Genomic DNA, 21,927 nt, shown 5'->3' with positions numbered 1-21,927 from the left:
GGTAGTGTCATCTGCATATCTGAGATTATTGATATTTCTTCCAGCAATCTTGATTCCAGCTTGTGCTTCTTCCAGCCCAGCGTTCCTCATGATGTACTCTGCATATAAGTTAAACAAGCAGGGTGACAATATACAGCCTTGACGCACTCCTTTTCCTATTTGGAACCAGTCGGTTGTTCCATGTACAGTTCTGACTGTTGCTTCCTGACCTGCATACAGGTTTCTCAATTGGCAGGTCAGGTGGTCTGGTATTCCCATCTCTTTCAGAATTTTCCACAGTTTATTGTGATCCACACAGTCAAAGGCTTTGGCATAGTCAATGAAGCAGAAATAGATGTTTTTCTGGAACTCTCTTGCTTTCTCCATGATCCAGCGGATGTTGGCAATTTGATCTCTGGTGCCTCTGCCTTTTCTAAAACCTGCTTGAACATCAGACGTGGGAGACGCCGGCCCCGGCGCAACCGACCAGACAAAGAGGCGCGGCCGAGAGGAGCTACCCCACGCCTGAGGCCAGGGCCAGCGGCTGAGAGGAGCTGCCCCACGTCCAACAGGGGGTGGCTGCGTGGGCGCAGGAGGGCTGAGAGGAGCTACTCCACGTTCAAGGTTAGGAGGGGCGGCCTTGAGGAGATACCCCTAGACCAAGGTAAGGTGCAGCGGCTGTGCTTTCTTGGAGCGGCTGTGAAGAGATTTTCCACGACCAAGGTAAGAGAAACCCAAATAAGATGGTAGGTATTGCAAGGGGGCATCAGAGGGCAGACACACTGAAATCATAATCACAGGAAACTAGTCGATCTGATCACATGGACCACAGCTGAATGTGGTCCACTGGAGAAGGGAATGGCAAACCACTTCAGTATACTTGCCTTGAGAACCCCATGAACAGTATCAAAGGGCAAAATGATAGGATACTGAATGAGGAATTCCCCAGGTCGGTAGGTGCCCAGTATGCTACTGGAGCTCAGTGGAGAAGCAACTCTAGAAGGAATAAAGGGATGGAGCAAAAGCAAAACCAATACCCAGTTGTGGATGTGACCGATGATAGAAGCACGGTCCGGTGCTGTAAAGAGCAATATTGCATAGGAACCTGGAATGTTAGGTCCATGAATCAAGGCAAATTGGAAGTGGTCAAACAGGAGATGGCAAGAGTGAACACAGACATTCTAGGAATCAGTGAATTAAAATGGACTGGAATGGGTGAATTTAACTCAAATGACCATTATATCTACGACTGTGGGCAGGAATCCCTTAGAAGAAATGGAGTAGCCATCATGGTCAACAAAAGAGTCCAAAATGCAGTACTTGGATGCAATCTTAAAAACGACAGAATGATTTCTGTTCGTTTCCAAGGCAAACCAATCAATATGACAGTAATCCAGGCCTATGCCCCAACCAGTTACTCTGAAGAAGCCGAAGTTGAACGGTTGTATGAAGACCTACAAGACCTTTTAGAACTAATACCCAAAAAAGATGTCCTTTTCATTATAGGGGACTGGAATGGAAAAGTAGGAAGTCAAGAAACACCTGGAGTAACAGGCAAATTTGGCCTTGGAGCATGGAATGAAGCAGGGCAAAGGCTAATAGAGTTTTGTCAAGAGAACGCACTGGTCATAGCAAACACCCTCTTCCAACAACACAAGAGAAGACTCTACACATGGACATTCTTACTTCAAGGGAATCACAAATTAAGATCACAGTGGGGCTCTTTTGCAGAAATAAAGTCACAATTCCAAAAGGGTTTTGGTTTTTTGGGGGGCACACCGGACTTTCATTTCACAGCACTGATGATAGCTTACTCCTTTGAAAAAGCCGCAGCCAAGGAAGAGGAAGTGATCCTCCCTTGGGGGACGTGCAGCTCATCCTGATAAGCAGGACCCTGCCTGGCCCAGCTCGTGGGACCTTTCTGCCAGTCCTTTACCTGGGTGCCAGAAGGTTCCCATATTTTAGTCAATGTGCTGCCACTGAACAGAAGCATCCATATATGGCAGCACTTGGGGGAGTTTTAATCAGCATCAACACTAAAATGGAATTCCTAAAGAAAAGACTGCACTCAAAATGTCAGCAAATTTGAAAAAACTCAGCAGTGGCCACAGAACTGGAAAAGGTCAGTTTTCATTCCAGTCCCAAAGAAGGGCAATGCCAAAGAATGTTCAAACTACTAGACAATTGCACTGATTTCATATGCTAGTAAGGCTATGCTCAAAATCCTTCAAGCTAAGTTTCAGCAGTACGTGAACTGAGAACTTCCAGATGAACAGGCTGGGTTTAGAAAAGGCAGAAGAATTAGAGATCAAATTGTGAACATTCAGTAGATCATAGAGAAAACAAGGAAATTCCAGAAAAACATCTGTTTCTGCTTCATTGACTATGCTAAAGCCTTTGACTGTGCAGATCACAACAAACTGGAAAATTCCTAAAGAGATGGGAGTACCAGACCACCTTACCTGTCGCATGAGAAACCTGTATGTGCGTCAAGAAGCAATAGTTAGAACCAGACATGGAACAACTGATAGGTTCAAAACTGTATTTTTGTCACTCTCCATATTTAACTTATATGCAGAGTATGTCATGAGAAATCCAGGCCTGGATGAATCATAAGCTGGGATCAAGATTGCCAGAAGAAATATCAACAACTTCAATTATGCAGATGATACCACTCTAATGGCAGAAAGTGAAGTGGAACTAAAGAGCCTTTTGATGAGGGTGAAAGAGGAGAGTGAAAAAGTTGGCTTAAAACTCAACATTCAAAAAATGAAGATCATGGTATCCAGTCTCATCACTCTGTGGCAAATGGAAGGGGAAAAATGGAAGCAGTGGCAGATTTTGTTTTCTTGGGCTCCAAAATCACTGTGGATGGTGACTATAGCCATGAAATTAATAGACGCTTGTTCCTTAGAAGGAAAGTGATGATAAACTTAGACAGCATATTGAAAAGCAGAGACATCATTTTGCTGACAAAAATCTGTATAATCAAAGCTATAGTTTTTCTGGTAGTCATGTACAGATGTGAACGCTGGATCATAAAGAAGGCTGGGGACTGAACGATTGATGCTTTCAAATTGTGGGGCTGGAGAAGACTCTTGAGAGTCTCTTGGACAACAAGGAGATCAAACCAACAAATAAATCAATCCTAAATATTTATTGGAAGGAGTGTTGCTGAAGCCGAAGATCCAATACTTTGGCCACCTGATGCAAAGAACCAACTCACTGGAAAGGACCCTGATGCCGGGAAAGATTGAAGGCAGAAGGAGAAGGGGATGACAGAGGATGAGATGGCTAGATAGCATCACCAACTCAATGGACGTGAATTTGAGCAAACTCCAGGAGATAGTGGAGGACAGAGAAACCTGGCATGCTACAGTCCATGGGGTGGCAAAGAGTAGGACACGACTTAGTGACTGAACAGCAACAACAAATAAAAGACAATCTCAGGCCTTCATCTTACAAGAGTCCATATGGAGCAAACTGCAATACAATTCAATTTAGGAGAAACTTGGTTCTAAGTGGGAGCTTTTAGCCGGAAGATCCATGGTTTGAGGCTATGGAAACTTTGCCTTCCTCCTCTAACAACTGCATCAAGATAATATAAAAATAATATTTTCAATAAAAATAAAACTTTCAGAATAAGTGTCATCTCCTTTTTATAAACTGTTCACTCACTCTTGAAAATCTCTATTTCAGTTGCCAATAAGGATTTAAAAGCTTCTGGAAAAAATATTAATCAAAACTAACACAGCTGCTGATGACTGACATCAAGCATGAAGGGAAAAAAAAAATCACATCAATGTTTCAACACATTACTTGCAGAACAACTTCTACTCAGTCCATCTGTATTAAATGGGTGTGCCAAAAATTGGACAGGCCAACAGATGGCTACCAGCACTGTTTGGCATGCATTTCAGTGCCGTTCTACACTGCTAAAAGATGAAACAAGCTCCCCTGAAGGAATTCTATAGTTTCTAAAATAATAACTTATATAATAGAAAAACTATAGAATCTTTGCATTTGAGCCTAGATCTACAAGCCCCAAATCTGTGCTGTCTTGCGAATTTGAATTTTAGTACTTTTGAAAAGCAGTCATCTCTTTTCAGAGATTAGTGCTTCTTAACCAGGATTGTGTTATTATAAGTCTTCAGGGTATTCCTTCCAAGATAGGCCCTCACTTGGGTCTCTATACTGAATAAGACATTCTGAGGTGGGGCCTAGGTGTGTGTATTTTGAAAAGAACAGCAGGTGCCTGTGAAGTGCATCCTTGATTGAGAACAAGCTTTTCAGATCATCTTTTACATTGACGAGCAAATAACTATGACATATATATAACTATGTATATGATATATATATAACTATATATAACACATATAACTATGACACATCTACACATATAGACCAATATAATTTTGCTTAATTCCTCAAGGTGTTGTCTAAATGTTCTCCTTTGCCACCTCAATCTTTCCTCTGCACTCTTGTCTTTGAAATTGTCTCACTGTTCAGTAATTTTCCCAGACAAATTTTAAGCCAAATGGTGTCTATATTAGGCACTCTTCATTTGGGGAGGCAGGATGCCAATTTAGATCAGCAAACCCTTCCAAAATAATGCCTTCATAACATACAGTCACTTAAAAAATACTTACTCAGCAGACTCCATATGTTGTAATAAAGGCTGAGAAGAATGTAAGAAAAACAAGATGCAATTCTTGTGTCCTCAAGGAGAACATGTGATACAATTAGGGTGAAAATATACAGACAAGCTAAGAAAAGCTAAATATTCACATAAACAAAGCATGTTGATTCAGTATTAAATGACTAGTACTTACAATAAAAACTCTGAAAATTCAGAAGAACTAGTGCTTACTCCAGATCCAAGTGTCATGGCAGATTACTGAGAAGGCCTACGGTTTGAAGAATGGGTCAGGGATAAAAGGGTGTGGCAGAGGAATGCAGGTGTCCCATGCCAAGAACATACCACAAACCAAGGCTGGAGTGACCAAGGAATGGACAGTGAAAACAGAGCCCTCTAGAAGGAAAGGGGTCATTTGGGTGGCTAATACCAAACAAACAAAAGCAAGGCTCTAGCTTTCAGATTAAAGAACCTAAGATATTGCTGTTGTCGTTGTTCAGTAGCTCAGCCATGTCTGCCTCTTTGAGACCTCATGGACTACAGCACACCAGGCTTCCCTGTCCTTCACTATCTCCTGGAGCTTACTCAAACTCATGTCCATTGAGTCAGTGATATCATCCAATCATCTCATCTTCTGTTGTCCCCTTCTCCTGCTTTCAATCTTTCCCAGCATTAGTCTTTTCTAATGAGTCAGCTCTTCATATCAGGCAGCCAAAATATTGGAGCTTCGGCTTCAGCATCAGTCTTTCCAATGAATATTCAGAGTTGATTTCCTTTAGAATTGACTGGTTTGATCTCCGTGCTGTCCAAGGGACTCTCAAGAAACTTCTCTAGCACCACAATTCAAAAGCATCACTTCTTCAGCACTCAGCCTTCTTTATGGTCCAACTCTCACATCCATACATGACTATAAAAACCATGGCTTTGACTATACAGACCTTTGTTGGCAAAGTAATGTCTCTGCTTTTGAATAAACTGTCTAGGTTTGTCATAGCTTTTTTTCCAAGGAGCAAGCATCTTTTAATTTCATGGCTGCAGTCACCATCTGCAGTGATTTTGGAGCCCAAGAAAATAAAGTCTGTCACTGTTTTCATTGTTTCTCCATCTATTTGCCATGAAGTGATGGGACTGGATGCCATGATCTTATTTTTTTCAATGTTGAGTTTTATGCCAGCTTTTTCACTCTCCTCTTTCACCTTCATCAAGAGCCTCTTGATTTATCTATAAGATTTATCTTACAGAAAAATCATTAAGTTGTAAACCAACAGATCATGGAGACAGTAGTATTTTAGGAAACTGTATTTTTTTTTTTTGCAGCAAACAAAATATCTGTAAGTATGAGACAAATAAGAGACCTAGGAGAGGAATTAGGATCAGCGCCATAGCAGTTGGCTTTACAAAGAACCAGCGGAACTAATGGGAGTGGCTAATTGGGTTGAGTTTCCAGCTTTAACAGAATGGAGGCATACAAACAATTGGAGAAAGAGGAAAGTCAGACATGAAAGCAAATCAGAGCTGCCAGTGGGAGACAGCAGAATGATGCTGCAGAAGAAACCTCCGCACTGGACACATAACTTTGTAAGATGCTGATGAAGGGAGAGAAGGTAGAAGATAGAATGAGAAAGATAAAGGTCAAATCTGGAGAAGTAGCCCATTAAAGACCCAGTGAAAATGCAGAACAAATGGTGCAAACAAAGGCCCTTGGAAAGGCAAGAATAAAAACCTGGTGGCAACTCAGAAGTCAAGAAAGAACAAAGGAGAGGTCAAGGCCACCGGTACAGACTGTTCTAGTCCCAGGAGCCCTGATTTACGCCCTAACCCATAGCTGATCTTTCTCCTTTAATCTTTACTGCCTGTCCATACCAACCATATAGAACACATAGACGTTTATTTCTTAGTATTTATAATGGATTCATACATAACTCAGATATTCTGTCCCATCTCCTTGACACTATCATGAAGCTTCTGGAGGGAGGAGATCCTAATCAGTACTGTATGCACCACCCACCTGTTCTGTGCTTTCACATTACCAAGTCTCTAGTAATCATTTAAAAACAGTTTTAACTGATTGGAACCATGACCATCCAGGTAACTGTGGTATGCAGATAAAACCCAGCTGAATTCAGGAAGAAGACACTGGTACACTGTTTAGCCTTGCTATTCAAAATGTGGCCAACGGACCAGTGGAATCACCTGGGAACTTGTTAAATATTCAATTTTGGCTGCTATCCCAGACCGAGCAACTGAATCAGATGCATTTTAACAAGATCCAGGAGGCTGATTCCTATGCATACTGGCGCAGAAAGTGGTGTTGACTCAGTATAGAATGGAAAGGGATTGCACTGAGTTACCAAAGAAGTTGAAGGAAAGGAAGATGGCACATGAATTTCACCCCATGGGCATGTGCCTAGACCCTGTATGTGTGGGTGCTCAGTCGTGTCTGACTCTTTGCAACCCCATGGACTGTAGCGCACCAGGGTGCTCTACCCATGGGATTTTCCAGGCAAGAATACTGGAGTGGGTTGCCATTTCCTACTCCAGGGGACAATCCCAATCCAGGGATTGTCCTGCATTGGCAGGCAACTCTTTACCACTAGCACCATCTCAGAAGCCCTCTTCCCCTCTACTCAGACCTGCAGCTCAGCAGGAGCCCAGGTCCTTTGTGCATGTGGTACAACCAGACCAGGAACCTATTCCGGCTTTTGATCAGGAGCCCAGATCCATAAATCCTTCTTCCATAAACTGCCACTAGTTCAATAATAGCTTTGCATATTCTATCTGCTAGGCTGTTTGTCCAGGTTTTATAAATATTCTGACCTTCTGAAGACCCTGTTTATGTTTCCCATATTTATCCAGCCTGAGGATTTATGATATTATTCTGCCTCTCATTCACATCTCCCATAAAATTACATTTCCCTCTAAGCTTTAGATTGCAATTGTTAACATACTTTTTCAGTATAATTGAAAGCTAAACTTGAAAATGCAACTACGACCCCAAAAGCAAAGAGCTATACTGACAGCATTATTGTTTAAGGGACCAGGTGTCAGGAAAAAGCTCCCAAAGAAAAGCACTGTTAGACAAAGGCACAGTCTCATCTCAAAGGATGAAGACCATAAAGCAACCAGTCTCGAGGCAGAATCTTGCCTTTGCTGGGGATGTGCTTGATGCTTCAATATTTCTTTCTCTAACTTTTCTACAGATGTGGGTTTTGAGTGTTACTAGTTCAAAATAACACTGTGCTCAAAGAGTTCTCTGCAAGTCTTTTACTATTTTTAACAGCTTTATTGACTTCTAATTTACACATCAAAAAGTTCACATTTCAGAAATGGAAGAGACTTTCATTCCACCCTCCACTTCAAGCAATGATTCGTTAAACTCACCATAGCCATTTCTTAAAACTCCAGGAAGACAGGACATCATCATGACCCTCTGATAATATATCCTAGTATCTCAGCTTTTATCAATGGAAAGAACATCGTGACAAAGTCCCCTCTAATAAAATGCAGAATATAAAAGTAATGGCTTTTTGTGCTGCATTTCAAAGGTAGTTGACTGAATATACCATCGTAGGCCTTGCAATCTGCCTGCTGTGTTGAAACTCCATTAGGAAGCAAACTCCATTTACTGCATCAGATATAGAAATCACAAATTCTGACAAACTACTATCTCCCAGTTTCCCAGGGACTACTTTTTTCAACCAGAAGGCATGCTTTGTGTGTGTGTGTGTGTGGCGGGGGTGGGGGTGGGGGTCCTGCTGGAGCCTGCACCAAGCCATTATTTTTCACCTCAGGGATGGAATGAATAAGTTAAACAGGTTTTTCTTTCAAAAAGATAAACAGCAACTCACATGCTCTCGCAGAACCTCTTCAGCGTGCTTGGTTTCTCCTGGTTGCGTCTTTGTCGGAACCAGCGTTGAATGCTGCGAACATCCCAGTCCAGCTGCTTGGAGAGGCCCTCCAATCTCTTTTCATCAGGATGCTATGAAACAAGGTACCAGGAAAACATTTTCATCTTCACTATAAACAGATCTGCCCTTGTCTATTCTGGAGATAATTGTTTTCCCTGTATTTTCTATCCACTACTTAGATTGCTATATTGAATACTGAGGACCAAGGCCTTCCATCAGCAGCATGAACAAAAACAACCACTTAGGACAAAAAAAGCTACTCATTATGAAACAGCACTGAAAATATAAATCTCACTCTAATGCTTGTACTTCTTATCAGTAACAGAGACTCAATGAAATGGCCAACTGGCTAAGCCAGCTCCACCAAGCTACCAGGAAAGGAGTTAAGTAAAGGTGTGTTGGCCAAAAGACCTCATTCAAATACTTCACTTTCTCAGGAGAAAATACTGTGCCCAATTATCAAATATAAAAATAATGTAGGACAGACAAAAAGCCTGGAATAATCCCCTAATATGCCATTTTAGCCTAAGGTACCAATTCCACTTAAAAGACATGTTTTCTTTTTCTTCCTCTTCAATTTCCCCTCTCTTCACTTCTTTATACGTTCCTCTTGACTATTCTTTTCTTGGTCTTCCTTTTGACTAGAACTCCATCAGATTTTTTTACAATGACTATGCATTACTTGAAAATGCAAACTTGGTGAAGTAGAAAGAGACCCTATTTATGCTTGTCATATAATAGCATCATCGACTCAGTGGCCTTGAGTTTGAGCAAATTCCAGGAGGGCTTCCCTGGTAGGTGAGCTGGTAAAGAATCTGCCTGCAACGTATGAGAATAGGGAAGATCCTCTGGAGTAGGGCATGGCAACCCACTCCAGTACTCTTGCTGGGGAATCCCCATAGACAGAGAAGTCTGGTGGGCTATCGTCCATGGGATCGCAAAGAGTCGGACACGACTGGGTGACTGAACAACAATAATAAGGATATTACTCTGCTTCTCACTCTCATTTCCAGAAAATTAGGAGATGACAGACATAGGTTCAGTTCTTGTTCTGATGAACTTTCTGAGCCTCAGTTTCCTCACCTGTTCAAAGGAAGATTACTTATCCACCTAAACAGTGCTGAGGACCAAATGCAAAAATGGATGCAAATCTCAGTACATATGAGTTCTGTCCCTCCTCTCTACTTTGTCTTAGAGAGCAGCCTGCCAACAATTACATGAGGGTGACCTGTCATTCAACAAAACTAAACTTATCTGCTCCGCTACTAATGCCCACTCAGGTAGCTTCCACACTTCCACTACTATAAACAATGCTGCAATAAATAACATTGTCATGGGTTATTTTATCCACATATCAGTTCAGTTCAGTCGCTCAGTTGTGTCCAACTCTTTGCAACTCCATGGACTGCAGCACGCCAGGCGTCCCTGTCCATCACCAACTCCCAGAGTTTACTCAAACTCATGTCCATTGTGTTGGTGATGCCATCCAACCGTCTCATCCTCTGGCATCCCCTTCTCCTCCTGCCTTCAATCTTTCCCAGCATCAGGGTCTTTTCAAATGAGTTAGTTCTTTGCATCAGGTGGCCAAAGTAAAGCAGATTCAGCTTCAGCATCAGTCCTTCCAATGAATATTTAGGACTGATTTCCTTTAGGATGCACTGGTTGGATCTCCTTGCAGTTCAAGGGACTCTCAAGAGACTTCTCCAACATCACAGTTCAAAAGCATCAATTCTTCGGTGCTCAGCTTTCTTTATAGTTCAACTCTGACATCCATACATGATTACTGGAAAAATCATAGCTTTCACACATATACACATATATAGAGAGATAAATTTGTGGACATGAATGTTAGCTGACTGGTTTTAAAAAATTAAACAGACAGGTAATTCTGGATTAATTTTCAATACTATAGTTTTGCTAACTCAATTTCTATGTTTATTAATTTCTTCCATTTGCCTTCATTTATTTTGTTGATCTTTTTCCAGTGTTTAAGTGGTTTTATATATACGTATGTGTATGTGTATATATACATATATATATATATATATACAGATATGAGTTTTCATCTGAGTACTACTTTGGCATAGTAAGTAGTACTTTCATCACTGTTTCCTAAATATTCTGAAATTTTATTTTTACACAAAAGTTAATTAAGAAAGCAAGAAATTTGCTGATTTCTAGTATTAGTAAATTGTGCCTATTTTATAAATTTGTTACCATTTTTATATAATTAAAGGTTAATTTTTAAAAATATTTAACATGTTCTTGAAAAGGTAGTATAGTCTCTATATTCAGAATACAGGGTTCAAAATGTACCCCTTAAATCGTCCTCATTATACTTTTTAGAATTAGTTGCTATATTTTGTTTTTTATATGTTCTGTTTCATATTTTGACCTGTCATGACCCAGACGTAAATTAAAATTTCTTACTATTAAATAAGTTTTTCTTTTGTTTTTTTCTATAAGTATATGGATACACTCATATTTAATGCATGTATATTCATAACCATTTTAATTTCATTGTGAATTGTATCCTTTGGCAATAAAAAGCCAATATTTCATTTCATTTCAACTTTTTGGTCCAGAACTCTTCCTTTAAATAAAAACAGAAATCCTACTTTCTTTATTATTTATATTTGTCTATAAACCTTTTATTTTCATTCTTTTATTTTAAATGTCTATAATTACTTTATATAAAGGTAACTTCCATAAGCTATGTGACCTAAATCTGAATTATTTTTATTAGATGAGGTAAATCCACTTATATTCACTGATATAAGTTTATTTATACTTCATTGTTATTGTCAGTCACTAAGTCTTGTCAGACTCTTCTGTGACCCCATGGACTGTAACCCACCAGGCTCCTCTGTCCAGGGATTTTCCAGGCAAGAATACTAGAGTGGGTTGCCGTTTCCTTCTCCAGGGGATCTTCCCAACCCAGGAATCAAACTCACGTCTCCTGCATTGGTAGGTGGATTCTTTACCACTGAGCCACTAGGGAAGCATTTATTTATACTTTAGTTCAGTTCAGTTAAGTTCAGTCACTCAGTCATGTCCGACTCTTTGCGACCCCATGAATCACAGCACGCCAGGCCTCCCTGTCCATCACCAACTCCCTGAGTTCACCCAAACTCATGTCCATTGAGTCGGTGATGCCATCCAGCCATCTCATTCTCTGTCGTCCCCTTCTCTTCCCACCCCTATTCCCTCCCAGCATCAGACTCTTTTCACGTGAGTCAACTGGTCGCATGAGGTGGCCAAAGTATTGGAGTTTCAGCTTTAGCATCAGTCCTTCCAATGAACATCCAGGATTGATCTCCTTTAGAATGGACTGGTTGGATCTCCTTGCAGTCCAAGGGACTTTCAAGAGTCTTCTCCAGCACCACAGTTCAAAAGCATCAATTCTTCAGCGATCAGCTTTCTTCACAGTCCAACTCTCACATCCATACATGACCACGGGAAAAACCATAGTCTTGACTAGACCAGACCTTGGTTGGCAGAGTAACATCTCTACTTTTTAATATGCTATCTAGGTTGGTCATAACTTTCCTTCCAAGGAGTAAGTGTCTTTTAATTTCACGGCTGCAGTCAGCATCTGCAGTGATTTTGGAGCCCAAAAATGTAAAGTCTGACACTGTTTCCACTGTTTCCCCATCCATTTCCCATGAAGTGATGGGACCAGATGCCATGATCTTTGTTTTCTGAATGTTGAGCTTCAAGCCAAACATTTCACTCTCCTCTTTCACTTTCATCAAGAGGCTTTTGAGTTCCTCTTCACTTTCTGCCATAAGGGTGGTGTCACCTGCATATCTGAGGTTATTGATATTTCTTCCAGCAATCTTGATTCCAGCTTGTGCTTCTTCCAGCCCAGCGTTCCTCATGATGTACTCTGCATATAAGTTAAATAAGCAGGGTGACAATATACAGCCTTGACGTACTCCTTTTCCTATTTGGAACCAGTCTGTTGTTCCATGGCCAGTTCTAACTGTTGCTTCCTGACCTGCATACAGGTTTCTCAAGAGGCAGGTCAGGTGGTCTGGGATTCCCATCTCTTTCAGAATTTTCCACAGTTTCTTGTGATCCACACAGTCAAAGGCTTTGGCATAGTCAATGAAGCAGAAATAGGTGCTCTTCTGGAACTCTCTTGCTTTCTCCATGATTCAGCGGATGTTGACAATTTGATCTCTGGTGCCTCTGCCTTTTCTAAATCCTGCTTGAACATCTGGAAGTTCACAGTTCACATATTGCTGAAGCCTGGCTTGGAGAATTTTGAGCATGACTTTACTAGCGTGTGAGATGAGTGCAATTGTGCGGTAGTTTGAGCATTCTTTGGCATTGCCTTTCTTTGGGATTGGAATGAAGACTGACCTTTTCCAGTCCTGTGGCCACTGCTGAGTTTTCCAAATTTGCTGGCATATTGAGTGCAGCACTTTCACAGCATCATCTTTCAGGATTTGAAATAGCTCAATTGGAATTCCATCACCTCCACTAGCTTTGTTCGAGGTGATGCTCTCTAAGGCCCACTTGACTTCACATTCCAAGATGTCTGGCTCTCGGTCAGTGATCATGCCATCGTGATTATCTTCATCGTGAAGATCTTTTTGTACAGTTCTTCTGTGCATTCTTGCCACCTCTTCTTAATATCTTCTGCTTCTGTTAGGTCCATACCATTTCTGTCCTTTATCGAGCCCATCTTTGCATGAAATGCTCCCTTGATATCTCTAATTTTCTTGAAAAGATCTCTTGTTTTTCCTATTCTGTTGTTTTCCTCTATTTCTTTGCATTGATCGCTGAGGGAGGCTTTCTTATCTCTCCTTGCTATTCTTTGGAACTCTGCATTCAGATGCTTATATCTTTCCTTTTCTCCTTTGCTTTTCGTCTCTCTTCTTTTCACAGCTATCTGTAAGGCCTCCTCAGACAGCCATTTTGCTTTATTGCATTTCTTTTCCATGGGGATGGTCTTGGTCCCTGTCTCCTGTACAATGTCACGAACCTCTGTCCATAGTTCATCAGACACTCTATCTATCAGATCTAGTCCCTTAAATCTATTTCTCACTTCCACTGTATAATCATAAGGGATTTGATTTAGGTCATATCTGAATGGTCTAGTGGTTTTCCCTACTTTCTTCAATTTAAGTCTGAATTTGGCAATAAGGAGTTCACGATCTGAGCCACAGTCAACTCCTGGTCTTGTTTTTGCTAACTGTATAGAGCTTCTCCATTTTGGGCTGCAAAGAATATAATCAATCTGATTTCGGTGTTGACCATCTGGTGATGTCCATGTGTAGAGTCTTCTCTTGTGTTGTTGGAAGAGGGTGTTTGCTATGACCAGTGCATTCTCTTGACAAAACTCTATTAGCCTTTGCCCTGCTTCATTCTGTGCTCCAAGGCCAAATTTGCCTGTTACTCCAGGTGTTTCTTGACTTCCTAGTTTTGCATTCCAGTCCCCTATAATGAAAACAACATCTTTTTTGGGTGTTAGTTCTAAAAGGTCTTATAGGTCTTCATAGAACCGTTCAACTACGGCTTTTTCAGCATTACTGGTTGGGTCATAGGCTTGGATTACTGTAATATTGAATGTTTGCCTTGGAAACTAACAGAAATCATTGTGTCGTTTTTAAGCACTTACTTCACATTAATTGTGTTTTCTGTTATCATAATTTAATTTTTAAAATTTTATTAAATCAAATATGGCTGACGTCCCTTTCTTTGTGTGGGTAATTTTTATTCTACCATAGGACTTTTCTTCTGTTTTCAGTCAATAAAAACTCCAAATGAACAATATTTAAAACTAGCATATTTCCTCTTCCTTTTTCACCTAATATTAGTCAATAATTTTCTCTCTCAGAGTTTACTCTTGGCTTCTGCCCAACCCCAACTGTTTTTATTTAGCCTTTCTATATATATTTTGAAATCTGGAGATATATAGCTCTTAGTTTGCCAAAAAATAAATACTGTAAGATTTTCCTTCTTTTTTTGTGTATTTTTTATTGTCATGTTTTATAATTGCTCCGTAGTTTTCCTTTTTTAAGATTCCCAAGGAAAAAAATTAATAACTGACTTACATAAATATTTTTATAACAGAAATACCTAGGTTAATTTCCATAAACATAAACATACAAGGATGGAAAAGAAAAAGAGAAATAGGCATAAGAGAAGAATCAGGAAAAACTAATCAGAAACCTGCATATAATTTTTAAAATACAGTGTAAACAGACCAAAAGCAGATTATGATATGATAATCTCATAATTCTCTAGATCATAATACCTAGTTTCAGAGCTGACAAATATATTTTACCCTTAATGATTCAATAATTGCTTTGATGAGAAAATGAGGCTGTTACAATCACAGATAAATGCCAAAAGCTAGAAAGATATATAAATAAATAGATAAAATGATTGATTAATTTATATCTATCTCATTCAGATAACTCTGGATATAATCAGTTAAGAAACATGAACTCAAAATATTCACTAAAGAAAAATAATCATGCCATTCATTTGAACGAGTCTAACAATTTATAATTGGTGATATTTGAGCCCCATCACAAATCTACTGAATCAGAATCTCTAAGAAATAAGATGCAGCAATCTATATTTAACTCCTCAGGTGCTCTTAATGTAAATTAAAGGAGAGAGCTCCTGGCCCAAATAAAAGCTCTCTCACTCGCTAACTGACTTGTAGCCCAAAGCCATAATGCTAGGCAACAGCAGAGCCAATGCTCCAATACACAACTCAAGTCTGCTCAAAAACCAATACTTTTAATCATTTTACATCAGAGGTAGGTTCTCTGAAATATTTACAAAATTTTAGATTTACAAAGGGGGAAAAAAAAGGATGAAAAACTAAGCTTCATGCATACACATGGCCAGAGAGGTATGAAGTCTTACAGAGCCCTTAACATCCATTGTGAAGTTATTTCTAATGGTTCAGTATTATAAATTCAACTTAAAGACTGACAGCCTAAATTCATGTTGTAAGTATTCCTTTCCTTTTTTGTTTTTGTATCTGTACAGTGAAAATTAAAAGATACAACTCAAGTTTTTTACACAGTATGACCACCCAAAAAGTATTCCACTTCTCAAGGTCTGGAAGTAGGATATATAAAGCGTTTTCTCAGACTTTCACCTTAAAAATAACAACAATAACAAACTTATCACATGGGCTGAGTAAGAAGTTCGACAGTTTCTTAGATCTTTCTGGTGCTGAACTATGACATGAGCCTCATAGATTGTAAAATAGATATAGTTGGAACCAATGTACAGAACTAAATTTTTTAAACTTTATTTGCCGTTGAATTCTGTGAAGTTTCAGTTATCTAAAATAAACTTACACAAATATGAAATGTAATGTTTCAGATTGCAAGGTAATATGTAACGTAGTGTTTGTAAAATACTCTTAATATTAACTAGTGGTGTTTTGTACAGTCATGATTTGTTGAAATGACTTCATTTTAACATACACTGATGTAGATTAATAATGTAAGTTCAGATTTAAAGATTGGTGGGGAAATGGGTGCATGTAATACTTTTTGCAAGTATCGGGAGTTCGGTATGTTTTGAAAAGAGTAATTTAACTTTTGGGGTGTCAGGAAATGGGTTTTCTCAAAGTGCATTGTCAGCAATGGGCAGGCCTAGTAATACTGGCACAGAACATTAATTGTACACCTTATTAACAGTGAGGTGGATAACTTCAAATAAAGTTTTAGAGAAATTAAAAAAAAAAGGGTGAAAAAGACATGCAGATGTTCCATCAACAGGAAAGACAGCCAAAGACTATGAAGCAGGTCACATTTATCAGCTAATTTCATAGACGAAAACTGCTCAGTCAGGGCACGTGACTAGTGAACTCACACAGGAATACAGACTCAGAAGGGCTCATACCGGGGTTTAAAATTCTATGGTTGCATCTTGAAACTCTTGATAACTGTGTCATGGGGATTGTGTTTTGTACAGGAAGTCCACTGGGACAGGGAAGCATATGTCAGGGGTTCCGTCTTGGCTCACACACAGTCCTGTCACTACCCCCAGATGAGGCGGGGCACCTTACTTCCCTGTCCTCTAGCTCCCCAGGGCCTCTAGGCTTCACCTTCCCATTCCTGCTGACTGACTACTGCCGCCCTAGGAAAGGAGTGGGATCAGGTATTCACACCCCGCGGTGTCTCAGCCACCTGCCCCTGGGCTAGCAGCATCCCAAGGTACTTAGTGGGTGACTCGGTGGGGATTAGCCTCTTGCTCACTCCAATCCTCCAATCCCGGTACCTAGTATGTCTTGGAGCAGAGAATGAAGTAGACTGGCAGGTCCCCTGTCCACTATGGGTTGGGACAGTGGGCCTATGGAAAGGGGAGAGGCCTGTATCAACTTCTCCCTCCGGCCTGAAAAGGATAGACATGTTAGCCCAGGAGCTGGAAAGAGCCAGAACTTAGCAGCTGGTGGGTTGTGTGTGCACTAAATCACAGGGTGGGGTTCCTGAGTATCTGTCAGGGTTTTCACTTGCTTCATGAGTATGCCTAAGAGGCATGGCATTAAATACCAAATAAAAAATCTTGACAGGTCAAAAGAGAGGCAAACTACACAAGAAAGGAAAAGACTTTCTCTTTTTATGCCTTTAATGGCACCTTTTTTGTGCTTTTTGAACAAAAGGCCCTGCATTTTTAGTTCTGCACTAGCCTCTAAAAATTATGTAGCCAGTCCTGCATGCAATAGATTTTAAGGGTTCTAAGGGGATATCCCTTCACACTTGAAAGATGATAAACATGCCCTTCTTCAAAGATGAACTAGAACCATGGTCAAGGCCAGGATGCTGGACAATCATTGTTCAAACCCTCCAAATCCTGCTGCTTGTATTCTGGTCAGCAGATCTGTTCCTTTCTCATATCACAGTTAACACTGGCGAACTACAAAGAATTCGGGGGAAAACAGTTCCAGCCTTGGCTGCATTTAATTCCAAACCTGAGGCTTCTGCTTTAATCATGTAGAAATTTCCAAAAGAATCACCTTGGAAACCAAGAGAATATGATCATTAAAATTAGCTAGAAGCAAATATCTCCAGAGCAGTCAACCTGGCTGCAAAATCCTTTCATTACCTTTATAGAGAAAAATCCCCCAGTAACCATAATAAACATAAGGCAAGGGAAATAAAACATCTACCGCAGGATTCCTAAAGGGAGGTGTAACATTTGGGTAGAAAATTCATTTTTATGTATTTAGAGTAATTCACGAGATAAATACAAATATGTCGTAATCACGTGTAAAAAAATGAACCTATAACTCCCTGTGTGTGTGTGTGCTTAGTCACTCAGTCGTGCCCAACTCTTTGTGACCTCATGGACTGTAGCCTGCCAGGCTCCTCTGTTTATTGGATTTTTTAGGCAAGAATATTGGAGAGGGCTGCCGTTTTCTCTTCCAGGAAATCTTCCTGACCCAGGGATCAAACTTGCATCTCCTGTATCTCCTGCATTGGCAAGCAGATTCTTTACCTGAGCCACGTGGGAAGCCCTTATAACTCCCTACACATCTGCTATTTTAGAGGGGGAAAATGTGTTTGTGGCAACAAACTAATAAATAAAAATGCAATTTCCTTCCTAATATTTTCTTCCTTTAAACACTCTATCACATGAGTCCCTTCAGGTTAGAAAGTGGCAGTCTAAAATCATCCTACAAAACAAAAATTCCATTTATTCTACTCTTCTTCCTAAAATTCCACTTATTCTACTCTTCTTCTTAGCAGAGATATTAAAAAAAATTGTGTGCTTTCTTTCACTTTCCTGAGAAGAATACCATTTTTAAAAGAATAGAGGGGAAAACCCTAGAGAATCCTGGCAGAAATGTAGACCAAAAATAAACAAACATGTTTGAAAATTTGAATTCATTATTTTACAACAAGAGAGAATCAATAAAAATGGTTAGTAATACAAATACCAAAAAAAGGAATCAAATCTGCTTAATATGGTCAAATCACATCTTAGAAGCCTGAGAAATTCTCCCAGAAAAATGAAAGCAGGAAAATGAACCATTTAATACGCAAACGCACAATATTACTCATAGACTGTTATGCTTCTCCTTTCTTCTCCACAAAAGAGTAAGGCGAGAGAGAGATTTAAGTAAGAATCAGCTATCCAGACGCTGTGACTTGCATTTTCATGGCCCGAGCTTGAGGGTTTCTGACTTCCGTCTTCTTCCTCCTCTTTTTGTTCAGGAGAGGCCAGCTGACAGTCGGTGACAATCTTTGCTCTACATCCTCCCTTTCTCCCCTGCTCTCCTCTTTGCTGGTTTGGACTTTAACTCTGAGCAGAGCGATCATCTCCTCTCCCATTTTCTTTACAGTGAATCTGTACTTTGTAACTCTCTGCACCCTCGTTCTTCATGGCTTCATATCACAGCTCTTCCCTCCCTCCATCGTTTCCATTTTTGTTCACGTCGGCCTGTGTATCATAACTGCTAGAACAAATGGACTACTCCGTAAGCAAATGGGCCCCTTTCCTCACAGCTACACTGATCATACTCCTCGGCTCCCCGCAGTCGCCGCCACAAAGTCCCACCCCACCGTTAGGCATCCACACTGCTTCAGGTCAGGTGAGACTGAGGTGCAGAATCAGTGCCCTCATGCTCTAATCCAGACTGCCCTTCACAGCCAAGCTTCTCACACACTACGGAGTAAACACGCAGGTCTCAAACACGCCCACGTGCGTTTGGCCTCTCCCTTTCTCAGTTTAGTCACAGGGCCTGCGTGCTTCCCACGCGTTCAAGCATGAGGCGACTCAAATGTTAGTTCTCAAACTCAACAGAGAGGGAATCAATGATTTCAGACTAAGAAGAGTGGTCATAGCAATTCATAACCCAGAAAAGGACAATCATACCTTTGTAATTGCAGTGAAGACCTTTTCCAGAATGGCATTTGGCTGGGCAGTCTGTGGTCCACTGGCCTGAATGTTGAGGGCTATGGCACATGGTTTGGCTACAAATCTAAAAAAAAAAAGACATTATTCTCTCTATAGCTGTTCTTAATGTTATCAGGTAACCATTACTCAACTGTCCCAATAAAGTGTTGATAAGATTTTATGGGTAGACATTGTTAACACTCATATATCAGGACCTATACAAAGCAGAGTTAACTATTTTTCTCCTTTAATCCCCCAGCAGTAACAGTAAAAAAAGAAATCCTTTTAAAACATTTAAACCTCCTGATATGTAAGTTCTAATGAGACTGACTGGATAGAAAGACTACAAATGAGAAATATACTGGTATAAGATACATAAACCAAACAAACTATGATTTTGAAATGATGTATATTCTTCTTACAAGTCATGTTATATTTTTACTGAGAAAGTGTTAGCTAACCATCTGATTACACATACAGAGAGTATGCTTTTGATCAACCCCAGTCCAAAAACTGGCCCATTTTGTCTCTATGATCAAAGCACGCTATGTTCAGTCCCACTTCTTTATAACTTCTTAAAAGTCACTGCTTTATGATTATTTGCTTCTTTCTCATAAGGAGTCATGAAAGGTGTCAAACAACATGACGTCCCAGCCAAGCTGAAAAGTCTGAAATTACTATAAACATCAGCTGCACCATTTTTATCGTAAGAAAATGACTATGTCAAGAAGAACAGGGCGTCTTAGCTATACTTCTGGCTGTGTTTAAAGTGTGAATGAGGCATGGGAGGCGTGCAGGCAGAGGACATGGGGCCTCAAAGGTCTGATGATGTCTCTAAAACCTTTTTTAAAAGAAAAGCATTAGAGTTGTTTTAAACTAAACATTCAAGAGATAAGGTGCAATGTACCTCTTCAATAGTGACATTTAACATTTTCTATAAATGCAAATAATACAATATTATATGAAACTATGACCCAAATTCATTTAATGTTGGCCAAAAGCAACTGATAAATATATACAACAGACCATGAGTAAATCCTAGATGAAGTTTCTTTAATAATAGTGAATGGCAGGGGGTAATTCCCTGGTGATCCAGTGATTAAGACTCTGAGCTCCCAAAGCAGGGAGCACAGGTTCAATCTCTGGTCAGGGGACCAGGACGCAGCATGTCACATGGTGTGGCAAAAAAAAAAAAAGTGGATGAGTTAAAGAACAGTAAACAAGGGAGGAATTTTTTTTTTCTTTAAAGAGGGACTAATGTGGTGCTGGAGAAGACTCTTGAGAGTCCCTTGGACTGCAAGGAGATCCAACCAGTCCATTCTAAAGGAGATCAGTCCTGGGTGTTCATTAGAAGGACTGATGCTAAAGCTGAAACTCCAATACTTTGGCCACCTCATGCGATGAGTTGACTCACTGGAAAAGACTCTGATGCTGGGAGGGATTGGGGGCAGGAGGAGAAGGGGATGACAGAGAATGAGATGGCTGGATGGCATCACCAACTCGATGGACATGAGTTTGGGTGAACTCCGGGAGTTGGTGATGGACAGGGAGGCCTGGCGTTCTGTGATTCATGGGGTCGCAAAGAGTCGGACACGACTGAGTAACTGAACTGAACTGAACTGAACTGAATGAAGTCTACATCCATGGTACCTCATAATATCCCACTGGGTCCTATTTCAAGTAAAAGGGGAAAAAGTGTATTTAAACAGGAAAATGAAATACTGTACATGCAAGCCTAAACCAGTAAAGATATACACAGAGAATGCAATTTAATTCCTGTTTCATTTGGGCTCTCTGGAACAAAGTTAGGAAGAATAACCACCTTTGCTGGAATGAAAACCAATCACCTATGCCCTCACCTTTGTAAAAGAAGCGCAGTATTTTCTCTAAATAACTCTGGGTCCTCACTGAAAACAGTAATTGTGGCGCTGCAAATGTAGACAGTGGGAAGAAATAAAAATTGATGGGCAGTGACCACTTGTTTCCCTAAAGTTTCCTGCTTCGTGGTTAGTGCCTCTTAATCATAAGGCATAATGAGAGGTGTGAAAAGACATGAGATCAGCAAGCGTTTTATATTTTTTAAAAAAGGTTGTTTAAAAGCCAAAATCAACACTTATAATGGTTTCCTTCTACTCTGCCCTGTTGGATTTCTCCCCAGCCCTCTCTTGTCTTCCTAATTCCTACAAATTCTGAAACGCTGTGTTCAAATTTCCTTTTGGAATTTGGCAGCAGCATCCTTGATCAAGGATATGATCTGTTTTCTTCTTCTATGGAGTGAAGAGTCTAAATGCAGAGGCCGATCATTTTATCTGTGAATATGACAATGCCAGGCACACAAAGGAGGGGGCAAGAAATCTGATCCACAGGCTATGTTGTACAAATGCACTTTTAATGTTGCCATCATTGTGGTGAGCACTGCTGACAAGCTAACAGACCTTCTCGTGTACCCCACAACAATGTGCAGACAGACAGCACGAGAGCCAAGAAATTCACTCAATAGAATCTCTTCAAAAGCAACTTCCT

At 40.2% G+C, this 21,927-nt stretch overlaps 1 protein-coding gene across 4 annotated transcripts in view; it reads right to left on the bottom strand.

Annotated features, from left to right (window-relative positions):
• Nucleotides 1–21,927, bottom strand: part of CERS6 (ceramide synthase 6) — a 395,115-nt gene that overhangs the window by 267,885 nt on the left and 105,303 nt on the right. For all 4 annotated transcript variants that reach the window (XM_088829883.1, XM_088829891.1, XM_055398899.2 and 1 more), the window contains exons 2-3: nt 19,384–19,489; nt 8,464–8,594 (exon numbers count right to left, since the gene is read on the bottom strand). In XM_088829883.1, coding sequence (XP_088686009.1) covers nt 8,464–8,594; nt 19,384–19,489 — 237 coding nt within the window. The remainder of the gene's footprint in view (nt 1–8,463; nt 8,595–19,383; nt 19,490–21,927) is intronic.

The sequence above is a fragment of the Moschus berezovskii genome, chromosome 2 (genome assembly GCF_049115385.1).
Source record: "Moschus berezovskii isolate FMDL1 chromosome 2, NW_MosBer_1.0, whole genome shotgun sequence".
Taxonomy (NCBI): domain Eukaryota; kingdom Metazoa; phylum Chordata; class Mammalia; order Artiodactyla; family Moschidae; genus Moschus; species Moschus berezovskii.
Note: the sequence above shows the minus strand (reverse complement) of the source record. Positions and strands in the feature narration are given on the sequence as shown.